This window comes from Bufo gargarizans, chromosome 2, assembly GCF_014858855.1.
Source record: "Bufo gargarizans isolate SCDJY-AF-19 chromosome 2, ASM1485885v1, whole genome shotgun sequence".
Classification (NCBI taxonomy): Eukaryota; Metazoa; Chordata; class Amphibia; order Anura; family Bufonidae; genus Bufo; species Bufo gargarizans.
Window position 1 is genome coordinate 426,097,827 of NC_058081.1, and position 12,563 is coordinate 426,110,389.

The window sequence follows — 12,563 nt, forward strand, 5'->3', positions numbered from 1 at the left end:
ACACTGTGCAGGATACCAGAACGTGGTGTGCTGCGTTTTTGTATACTTTTTTTTGTAACGTATAAAACGTGGAGGCATAAAACGTGATCTGAACCCACCCTAACCCCCAGTCATAATGTATCCCAACAGATACAACACACTACCCCTCCCTGTAAAAAGAAACACCACGGTGGGGGGTGTTATTATTTTCTACTATTTCAGGTGTATGGATGTTGAGAATTCAACTTGGTGGGAATCAAATCTCAAATTACAATACATGTAATAACACAGCTGAGACAAGATATTAAAATGATGATGACCCCCCAAAGCGAAACACATCGTTTTGGTACTATGATATATAAGTGACTAGCAGAAGGACCCGGTTCGCACAGGTATATTTAATCCATTTCATTTAATGTTTCCGTGTGTCGTAAAAAGATATAAACAGTATCCCCCATAACAGTGACCTCTACAGTACCCACCCATTTAACAATGACCTACACAGTGCCCGCCCCTTTAACATTGACCTCCACAGTGACCGCATCTTTAACAGTGACATCCACAGTGCTCGCCCCTTTAACAATACCCTCCACAGTGCCTTCCCCTTTAAGAGTGCCCGACCCTTTAACAATGACCACCCACAGTGCCCGCCCCTGTAACGTTGACCACCCCTTTAGCAGTGACCTTCATAGTGGCTGCACCTTTAACATTGACAACCCTTTTAACAGTGACCTTCATAGTGGCCGCCCCTTTAACAGTGACCTCCACAGTACTTGCCCCTTTAACAGTGTATTCCACAGTGCTCGCCCCTTTAACATTGACCTTTACAGTTCCCACCCCTTTAACAGTGACCTTCACAGTGCCCGCCCCTTTAACAGGGACTTCCAAAGTACCTGCCCCTTTAACAGTGACCTCCATAGTGCCCGAATCTTTAATGTTGACCACCCCTGTAACAGTGACCTCCACAGTGCCGCCCCTTTAACATTGACCACCCCTTTGACAGTGACCTTCATAGTGGCCGCCCCTTTAACAGTGACCTATATAGTTGCCGCCCCTTTAACAGTGACCTCTGTAATGCCTGCCCCTTTAACGGTGACTTTCGCAATGCCTGCCTCTTTAACAGTGACCTCCACAGTGTCTGCACCTTTAACAGTGACCTCCACAGTGCCCGCCCCTTAACAATGACCTTCACAGTGCCCGCCCCTTTAACATTGACTACTTCTTTGACAGTGACCTTCATAATGGCCGCCCCTTTAATAGTGACTTCCACAGTGCCTGCCCCTTTAACAGTGACCTCCACAGTACCTGCCCCTTTAAAAATGTCCTCCACAGTGCCTGCCCCTTTAACATTGACCACCCCTTTGACAGTGACTTTCACAGTGCCCATCCCTTTGACAGTGACCTTCATAATGGCCACCCCTTTAACAGTAACCTCCACAATGCCTGCACCTTTAATAGTGACCTCCACAATGCCCGTCCCTTTAACATTGATCACCCCTTTAACACTGACCGCCACACTGTCGCCCCCTTTAACAGTGAACTCCACAGCGGCCGTCTGTTGAATAGTGGCCCCTTCCCCCCATGCATGTAGCAGTGTAGTTGTGCCGTCATACTTCATATGACTGAATATTTAAGGGCCTGAGAACTGCTAAAACCTGTGATCAGTTGTTATGTCAACCTGGAGTATGACCTGTGAGCTTCTATTGGCTAATAAGGGACATGTGACCGTGTAAATGGCAGTTCGGATTTAAAGGGTATTCCCATCTTAGACAATGGGGGCATATCGCTAGGATATGCCCCCATTGTCTGATAGGTGCGGGTCCCACCGCTTGGACCTGCACCTATATTGAGAAAGGAGCGGGGAGCGCTGTGGCTGGAGGACCACAGCTTTCCCGGGGTCCATCCGCCACCAAGCTGTAATCCCCAACTCTCCCATAGAAGTGAAGGGGAGCATGCCGCGCATGGGCGGCCCATGCTCCCATTCATTTCTATGGGGCAGATAGCAATAGCTGAGCCAGTGATTGGCTATTTTCGGCGGCCCCATAAAAATGAATGGAGGGCGGCTGCGCATGCGCAATGCGCTCTCCTTCACTTTCGGGGCTCCGTTCTCAATATAGGTGCGGGTCCCAGCAGCGGGACCCGCACCTATAAGACAGTGGGGGCATATCCTAGCGATATGCACCCTTGGTCTGAGATGTGGCTTCTATTGGTTAATGCAGGTCATTTTTTGGGAATATCTCAGGAACGGTAAGTCCTAGAGAGCTTAGATCCAGTCTAAAACCTTCCTGGACACCTGATGTACCTGTGTGCCAAATATGGTCAAGTTCAGTCCAGTCATTTGGTCGCACATAAAGAACATCTAGACAGGCAGACAGACACTCATTTTTATATATATGAGACTAGCAGAAGGACCCGGCTTCGCACCCGGCTTTGTTTCCGTGTGTCGTAAAAAAATATCAACAGTTTCCCCCAGAAAAGTGAGATCTACAGTGGCCACCCCTTTAACTGTGACTTTCACTGTGACTGCCCCTTTAATTTTGGGAGAATATACAACGAACTGTGTACATGACTGCCCACTGCTGCCTGGCAGCACCCGATCTCCTACAGGGGGCTGTGATCCGTACAATTAACACCTCAGGTGCTGCACCTGAAGGGGTTAATTGTGCGTATCATAGCCCCCCTGTAAGAGATCCGGGGCGGCCAGGCAGCAGGGGGCAGACCCCCCTCCCTCCCCAGTTTAAATTTCATTGGTGGCCAGTGCGGCCCCCCCTCCCTCCCTCTATTGCATTAATAACATTGGTGGCAGTGTGCGGCCTCCCCCAGCCCACCCTCCCTCCCTCTATTGCATTAATAACATTGGTGGCAGTGTGCGGCCTCCCCCGGCCCCCCCTCCCTGCCTCTATTGCATTAATAACATTGGTGGCAGTGTGCGGCCTCCCCCGGCCCCCCCCTCCCCCCCTCTATTGCATTAATAACATTCGTGGCAGTGTGCGGCCTCCCCCGGCACCCCCTCCATCCCTCTATTGTATTAATAACATTGGTGGCAGTGTGAGGCCTCCTCCGGCCCCCCCCTCCCTCCCTCTATTGCATTAATAACATTGGTGGCAGTATGCGGCCTCCCCCGGCCCCCCCCTCCCTCCCTCTATTGCATTAATAACATTGGTGGCAGTATGCGGCCTCCCCCGGCCCCCCCTCTCTCCCTCTATTGCATTAATAACATTGGTGGCAGTGTGCGGCCTCCCCTCTCCCCCTTCCCCCCCCTCGATCATTGGTGGCAGCGGAGTTCCGATCGGACTCCCAGTTTAATCGCTGGGGCTCCAATCGGTAACCATGGCAACCAGGACGCTACTGCAGTCCTGGTTGCCATGGTTACTTGGCAATAGTAGAAGCATCATACTTACCTGCTGGCTGCTGCGATGTCTGTGTCCGGCCGGGAGCTCCTTCTACTGGTAAGTGACAGCAATGCGCCGCACAGACCTGTCACTTACCAGTAAGAGGAGCTCCCGGCCGGACACAGACATCGCAGCAGCCAGCAGGTAAGTATGATGCTTCTACTATTGCTAATTAACCATGCCAACCAGGACTGCAGTAGCGTCCTGGTTGCCATGGTTACCGATCGGAGCCCCAGCGATTAAACTGGGACTCCGATCGGAACTCCGCTGCCACCAATGATCGGGGGGGGGGGGGAGGCTGCACACTGCCACCAATGTTATTAATGCAATAGAGGGAAGGGGGGGGGGGCCGCACACTGCCACAAATGTTATTAATGCAATAGAGGGAGGGAGGGGGGGCCGGGGGAGGCCGCACACTGCCACCAATGTTATTAATGCAATAGAGGGAGGGAGGGGGGGCCGGGGGAGGCCGCACACTGGCCACCAATGAGATTCAAACTGGGGAGGGGGGGGTCTGCCCCCTGCTGCCTGGCAGCCCCTGATCTCTTACAGGGGGCTATGATACGCACAATTAACCCCTTCAGGTGCGTAGAGATGAGCTAGTATGGGGATATTTTCCTGCCAATGTTAAAAAGGATTGGGATCATTACTTATAGACAACTATAAATGTGGAAAAGGCTCATTTTGACAATTAATGTGTAGTGATAATATATGGATATTAGGCTCTAACTCATGCAGTGTGCTAATTTATTACTTGTAAATTGGATTTTTTGGTTTATGTAGGATTTATGAGCATGTGCATTCTATAAAAACAGGAAAAGTATACCTGACATTGATCAAACAGACCATTATATAGGAGGATTTAAGAGCATATGCATTTATACACAGCACTGCATTATCACATTCTGCATTTCTACGGCCATTAGAACTGCATGTGAGCAGAATTTGAAATTCATGTATATTACAAAAGTGTATGATTTCCTGATATATAAACATAAATAAATAAATCCAAGCAACCCCTCACTAGCACCATCCCTATGTAACCAAGCCCGTTACTTTAATTTTGCCCATGCTACACGCCTTTTTCTGCCCAGCCCCTCCTTTAGTCTGTTGCTTGACATGGCCAGGCAGTAGGTACGTACTGTATTTTTTGCACTATAAGACGCCCCTTTTTTCTCCCCAGAGTGTGGGGGAAAATGTCAGTGCATGTTATGGGGCGAATACTAATGAGCACTTCCATTATGGCTGTGCTCATTAGTACAGGAGGACCAGGAAGCTGTGAATGCAGTGCTTCCCTAGCTCTGTACTCACTGCTTCCTGGTCTTCCTAGGCAGCTCTCTGTGCTGTGATTGCACACAGTGTGAGGATATCAGCTCGCTGACCTTATGCTTTGCGTGTTGGATCACAGCACATGGCAGGAAGAATAATAAGATCGTGGATGTCAAGCGCTGCCTCGTCTGAAGCAGGAGAGGTAAGTTAGTAGGTCTGCTTTGGAGGGTATTAAAATTGGGGGTCTGATCTGAGGTCTGTTTGGGGGTCATTCACATCTGGCCCTGATCTGAGGTTTGCTTGGGGGTCATTTACATTGGGGGTGTGATCTAAGGTCTGCTTTGGAGGTCATATTCACATCTGGGGGCTGATCTGAGGCTTGCTTGGTGGCCATTCACATTTGGGTCTGAATGGGGGATCTTATTCACATTCGGACTATGATCTGAGATCTGATTGGGGGTCTTATGAATATTGGAGGTCTGAATTGAGCTCTGATTGGCGGTCTTATTAACATTAGGGGCGTGGTTGTGGGTCTGAGGGGAGGCCTGATTAACATTGGGGGTCTGATTGGGGCTCAAATCTGATGTCTGATAAACATTGGAGGTCTTATTGGTGATCTGATATGAGGTGTGATGGAACATTTTTGTATCTTATTTTCCTCCTCTAAAACCTTGGTGCATCTTATGGGCAGGTGTGTCAAATAGGGCAAAAAATATGGTAATCTCATCTAGCCCTGTATTCTCGCGCATGCGTGTATTGCTAACAAATACACCATTCAGTTTCAGAGACTACACACCATTGTAAGAATGGTAAAATGTATAAGTACATTTATAAAGGTAATAGTGATAATCAGACAAATGTATGCCCTTCTTTTGGCAAATTAAGTAAATACAAAGAATAGAAAAGATTAAGGGTTAGCTAAAACACAACACATAATGTCTAATTACAACCACACTGCATCCAGAATGAAGGTACTTGCATCTCCAATTGAGTTAACATCATTTGACACCTGCATATATCAGCTGGGTAGTCTTTTACAGAGAAAGAAGTCAGAATCTCGATTGGAAAAGCACCATCTTTCCGACGCAAAGACGTGTCTCCCCCAGAGGTGAACTCCAATGGCTTGCTGAACCGGCCCAGCTTTTATACTGTTTTAACCAAAGAGCTTCACCCCCTAATGAAATGTAGCCAGCTTATGCAGTCCATAATGGTCATTGTGTATATCTTATATCTGTTATGATTTCGGACCTTGGAGTGGCCAGTTCTCAAATCCGCAATAAATCAGAATCTAAAGATAACCCTGGCAGACAGTGCTAACTCTTTTGCACACATATTTCCAAACAACTCCTTGTTCATTTACAAGTTGTCAATTAAGTGGGATAGTACCTTGTACACACATTTCAGGCATGTCTTCCACAAATATTCCACAGCAGGTTCTTTGTTCGTTTCATCAGACAGAAATGGACAAGCTTAAACAAACATACAAGACAAATATTCAATTTATACAAAGGATAATTTTATCAGACCCAATGTATTCCAAATGATCAGAGACTTCATATTCATGCTTCAACATGGGATCCGATGTAGTGAAAGATGGCATCTCCTCCCTCTGTCTAAACACTTAGGTGCCATGGTCATTATTGACTGCCACATATGCCAAGGAGTTAAACAGCCAGGATCTGAGCTACATATAATGCAGTCAGCATTCTGTAACCGATGGTATGGGCATTGCTGCTGTGCCCATTCCATTCATGTGATGAAACTGTATGCTAATGTGCTTGAAGGGGTTAAAGTAAATTTAATGATTAGTAAATATTGCCCAATTAATGTTCCAGGTTAGGAATGGAACATGATGGCCAAGGAAATAGGTGTGGAGATGAAGTTAGAATGGGCAGCATTATGGCTCCTCTCGTACAAGCTGCATTTCATCGCTTTCACTGGTCTCGATGTAGTCAGCAAGAGCTTGGCCGATACCTAAAGTAAGTAACTTTTAACATTCTTTAATGATGTGTATTTGTGTTTTGCAAAGTTTAATTCCCTGGTAAAGTTTAATTCCCATTTAAATGACATTAATTCATTAGTGTGTTATAATGCATGAAAAGCAATTGCTTGCTTTTTGAATTTTTTTTTTCACTGCGTTCACTTTTAAAATTAATTTAGGGGATATATTTATTGTACGGGTCCAGGCAAGTGTGAGAATATATATTATATGTTTATGTTTTATGCACTTTTGGAATTTTGAGCTCATGATTTTTAAAGATGTTTTTGTTTATTTTATTAGACTTTTTTTTTGTTCTTTAGGACTTTTACCTACTTATTTTTTAAAAACTCCCTAGTGGCATTGGTTCGACCTAGGGCTATCTTGATTACTCAGTCACTTCTGAGGCTGCAAACGGATATCTTTGTTTTCCGGATCCGTTAGACTTATGCATTGAAATACCGGGACCGTATTTCCGGTATCATCTGGAATAACAGATCCGTTATTTCAATTTTTTAAAGATAAAAACAACTGCGCATGGGCAGATTGGAAAACCGGTAGTGGGGTAGTGTTCCGGGATTTTGGCCGGAAAAAATACTGCAACATGCTGCGTTATTTTGCCTGGTCAAATACTGTACAAGGGATGGAACGGAAGACATCCTGATGCATATGGAACAGATTGATTTCCATTCAGAATGCATTGGGACAAAACTGATGAGTTTTTATTTTTCCGGCATTGAGACCATTTATCGGATTTCAATACCGGAAAAGAATAACGCTAGTGTGAAAGTACCCTAAGCTGAAATGCGCCTTCATTAGGCATATTTCAGGCACAGATGATGGAACAATGGTTAGTTGCGCCGCTATCTGCGACTTCGCCCTGCTTGCACCAGGTCTACAATTATGGCCAGGGATGGGGACTGGCTGGCAGGCCCGTCTCATTCATAATTTTCTACGCCTGTTTTAATCGTATAAAATGGTCTAAATGTTAGACAGCTCTGAAGTTTTCTTATGTTTACAACTGGTGCTGGATGCGCCGAGGTTATGGAGAGGGCGGTGCCTCTTCATAACTTCACGCCTGTCTTAATAAATGTGCCCCATAGCTCAATGATATTTCAGTGTAAACATTGCATAGTTATATCCATGTTAGCGGACGCTTTACTGCATTAGACTGTGTGTTTTATAGACATTTTAGTACAAACATTTCATTTTTGAACCAGCGATATTAAATGTATAGTTCAAAGACATTTTACAGCAAACACTGTAAATTGTCAATACCAGTGTGCAGCATGTTTTTACAAGGTGAGGGACATTTAATTGCACCGCTGTCTTTAAATTACAGAAAACACACTTTACATTTTGCTAGTATCGTTAAATAATCTGTGTACCAAACCCATGGATTTTTATTTATAAGAAACCTGTGACTTTTCATTTATTGGCCTCATGATAAAACGTTTGAAAATAGAATAGTGCAAAAGAAAAGACTCATGCCTCATCCTCCAGTTGGAATGTGGGTAGTATCATCACGAGCCATCTGGCCAGTAGTAGTAGGCCCCAGTTCTTCTCCCCCATGGCTTCTGAAAGGTGCAACTTTATTATTGAGGACAAAGAGGATGAGATTGTGGACTGAATAGCTCTCTCCATTTCTCAGTCACAGCAGGATAATGTGGAGGCCACCTCTCAATCTGATACTGTGTCTTGGAGCCGGGGGTCACAGTATTCCTCCTGCCTCTCCTCCTTGCAACTCCAGAGAAGCTTTTCAATTGGATCTTCTTCGTCTTCACTTCCCCTCCTAGTGGAGTGCTTTCTTTTTTTCCTAGAAAGAGGCCAAAAAAAAACCATGCTCCAAAGAAGATACTTATGAGAGGGAAGTCAACTTTTTGACTGCCATGAGAAGGAAATTTGGGGGAGTCTGGGGACATCATGCATAGCTGCCTTGGTGTTGGAGATGGTTGTAGTAATGGTAGCTGTAGCCACAGTAGAACTGGCAATGGCACTCAGGGCAAATACAGAGCAGTTGATCAGAAGGGAGACAAGCAGCTCACGATGACATATAAAAGTCTGATAAAAGTGGCATGGAGGGCAATGATTGTGTGTTGGACATGGAATCTGGATCGGAGTCCTGAGGAGGAGGTGAAATCAGAGGAGGAGGGTGGTGGCAGCGGCAGCAATAAAGAGCAGAGTCAACATATGGCCAGAACCTCCCGAAAAACTGCCAGGGCCAGATCTGCTGGCAATACCTTTTATACTGTGTACGCAGGTGCAAAATATGCCAGACCTAAGCCAAGCTTACCTGCCACTAGCACTGTGTATTATCCCCACATCTGGACAAGTTTTTAGAGGTGCAGGCACTGTCATGCCACTTACTGAATTCTGCTGCTTTTAGGGAGCCGATGGTGTGCGTTCAGGCTTGCTAGAAGATACCTAGATGTCATAATTTCTCTAATTCTTGCTTGGTGCATGCTACTGTGGACACCGCTGTTAAAGGCAAGGTCACTACATGTCTTTCTTGGCCCACTGGACATGGACATCCTCCCTTCCCCAACAGCAGCAGGGCAGAGCATCACTTAAACTCCACCTGCTTCCTATCATATATGTAAAGTGAAGTGTTGCCATGCCATGTTAGAGCTGATGCATCTGGACAAGAGTAGCCACACAGCAGCAAACATCCCCCTGGATGTCTCCCTGCCATCTCCAACTGGGCAAGGTGGTCATTGGCAATGACAGGAACATTGTGGCTGTTCTGGATTTGGGGGAAATAACATATGCTCTCTGCATGGCACAGAGTTGTGCAGTGGTTTTTGAAAAAGTACAGTGGCTTGCTGAAGGTGCTGACTATGTCCAGGAGTCTCTCCTCATATTTCAGCCATTCTTAAGTAGCAAGGAACACCCTCCTGGACTTGCAGTAACAGAGATGTCTGCCATTGCACCACTTGATCTGCATCGATCCAAGTAACTGGTGGTCCACCTTGCATATGCTACAGTGTGTCTACGAGCAGTGTAAAGCGGTGAATAATTTCTTTATGCAGGGGCAGCTCATTAGAGCATACTCGCATACTCAGGCCCTTTCGAAAAGGCCACCAGATTTGTCAGTAGTGACATCTTCAGCATCAGTTATGTCATTCCCCGGATATTTATCTTAGAGCAGACGCTCAGGCTGATGCCACTAAGAACTGTTGAGGAAGAACAGCATAGACATTTTGCTGGCTGCCCTGTAGCTGTTAGCAACCCACAAGGAAAAATTATGTGAGAAAGTCTTGTGGAGGAAGAGGAGTCAGTGGTGAAGGAAGAGCAGGAACTGATGATGGCAATAACACCAGCCATGATGACAAATTGTGTTAGTTGGGGGGCAGAACCAGAAAGGATTTGGTGCTTCAGCACACTGGCCAGAATGTCATTTTCTTGCGTAAATAATGACAGATGTATTCTTACCATCAAGCAATGATTTCTGGATAGCCATGCTTTGTAGATGCTCGCAAACCAAAATGTCATGTTTTTCTGTTGCCGTTTCAATGTGGCCATATTACTTTATTACTGTACTATATTGCCACCCACTTGTCTGAGGTTCCTCTCTCCTCCCCACAAAGTCACCTACTTCCCGCAGTCAACACTACTATAAGCAGCAGAGGCAGCTGCAGCAGTATCATCAACGTGATAGAGAAATTTTTTCATGTGCTACACCAGGCTGACACAAATCATAGAAACAGAATGCGTTGGCAGATAAGAACCATTTGGCCCCTCTAGTCTGCCCAATATACTGAATAGCCCCTGGCCCTATCTTATATAAAGGATGGCCTATGCCTATTCCATGCATGCTTAAACTCCTTCACTGTATTTGCAGCTACCACTTCTGCAAGAAGGCTATTCCATGCATCCACTACTCTCTCAGTAAAGTAATACTTCCTGATATTACTTTTAAACTTTTGCCCCTCTAATTTAAAACTATGTCCTCTTGTAGCAGTTTTTATTCTTTTAAATATTCTCTCCTCTTTTACCTTGTTGATTCCCTTTATGTATTTAAAAGTTTCTATCATATCCCCCCTGTCTCGTCTTTCTTGCAAGCTATACATGTTAAGGTCCTTTAATCTTTCCTGCTAAGTTTTATCCTCAATCCATGTACCAGTTTAGTAGCTCTTCTCTGAACTCTCTCCAAAGTATCAATATCCTTCTGGAGATATGGTCCCCAGTACTGAGCACAATACTCCAAATGAGGTCTCACTAGTGCTCTGTAGAGCGGCATGAGCACCTCCCTCTTTCTACTGGTAACTCCTCTCCCTATACACCCAAGTATTCTGCTAGCATTTCCTGCTGCTCTATGACATTGTCTGCCTACTTTTAAGTCTTCTGAAATAATGACCCCTAAATCCCTTTTCTCAGATACTGAGGTTAGGACTGTATAACTGATTTTATATTCTGCTCTTGGGTTTTACTCCCCAGGTGCATTATCTTGCACTTATCAACATTAAATTTTAGTTGCCAGATTTTTGACCATTTTTCTAGTTTTCCTAAATCATTTTCCAATTGGTGTATCCCTCCAGGAACATCAACCCTGTTACAAATCTTTGTGTCATCAGCAAAAAGACACACCTTAACATCGAGGCCTTCTACAATTTCGCTGATAAAGATATTAAACAATATGGGTCCCAGAACAGATCCCTGAGGTACCCCACTGGTAACATGACCATGGTCTGAATATACTCCATTGACTACAACCCTCTGTTGTCTGTCCCTCAGCCACTGCCAAATCAATTTAACAATATGGGAGTCCAAGCACAAAGACTGCAATTTATTGATAAGCCTTCTATGTGGGACAGTATCAAAAGCATTACTAAAGTTTAGATAAGCAATGTCTACTGCACCTCCGCCATCTATTATTTTAGGCACCCAATCAAAAAAATCAATAAGATTAGTTTGACATGATCTCCCTGAAGTAAACCCATGCTGTTTTTCATCTTTCAATCCATGGGATTTTAGATGTTCCACAATCCTCTCCTTAACCAGGTCAGCTCCACTAGCTTAAACCCCTTAATGACCAGACCACTTTTTACAATTCTGCACTACACTATTTTCACGGGTTTATTGCTCGGTCATACAACTTACCACCCAAATGAATTTTACCTCCTTTTCTTCTCACTAATAAAGCTTTCATTTGGTGGTATTTCATTGCTGCTGACATTGTAACTTTTTTTTATATTAATCAAAATTGACCGAAATGTTTGCAAAAAAGGAAATTTTTTACTTTCTGTTGTAAAATTTTTCAATTAAAACTACATTTCTATATACATTTTTCTCAAAATGTATTGTTCTACATGTCTTTGATAAAAAAAAATGCAATAAGTATATATTTATTGGTTTGGGTAAAAGTTATAGCGTTTTCAAACTATGGTGCAAAAATTAGAATTTACGCACTTTGACTTTCTGAGCACCTGTCTTGTTTCCTGAGGTTCTACACTGCCCAAACACCCCACAAATGACCCCATTTTGGAAAGTAGACACCCTAAGGTATTTGCTGATGGGCATAGTGAGTTCATGGAAGTTTTAATTTTTTGTCACAAGTTAGTGGAAAATGATTTTATTTTATTTTTTTCTTACAAAGTCTCATATTCCACTAACTTGTGACAAAAAATAAAATTTTACATGAACTCACCATACCCCTCACGGAATACCTTGGGGTGTCTTCTTTCCAAAATGGGGTCACTTGTGGGGTATTTATACTGCCCTGGCATTTTAGGGGACCTAAAGCGTGAGAAGTAGTTTGGAATCCAAATGCGTAAAAAATGCCCTGTGAAATCCTAAAGGTGCTCTTTAGAATTTGGGCCCCTTTGCGCACCTAGGCTGCAAAAAAGTGTCACACATGTGGTATCGCTGTACTCAGGAGAAGTAAAGCAATGTGTTTTGGGGTGTATTTTTACATATACCCATGCTGGGTGAGAGAAATATCTCTG

General features: G+C 44.4%; 1 protein-coding gene across 1 annotated transcript in view; it reads left to right on the forward strand.

The window, feature by feature from the left end:
• The window catches only part of LOC122928255 (A disintegrin and metalloproteinase with thrombospondin motifs 2-like), a 670,803-nt gene that overhangs the window by 289,888 nt on the left and 368,352 nt on the right, over nucleotides 1-12,563 (forward strand). The window contains exon 8 of the mRNA XM_044280912.1: nucleotides 6,476-6,619. Within this exon, the coding sequence (XP_044136847.1) occupies nucleotides 6,476-6,619 (144 nt within the window). The remainder of the gene's footprint in view (nucleotides 1-6,475; nucleotides 6,620-12,563) is intronic.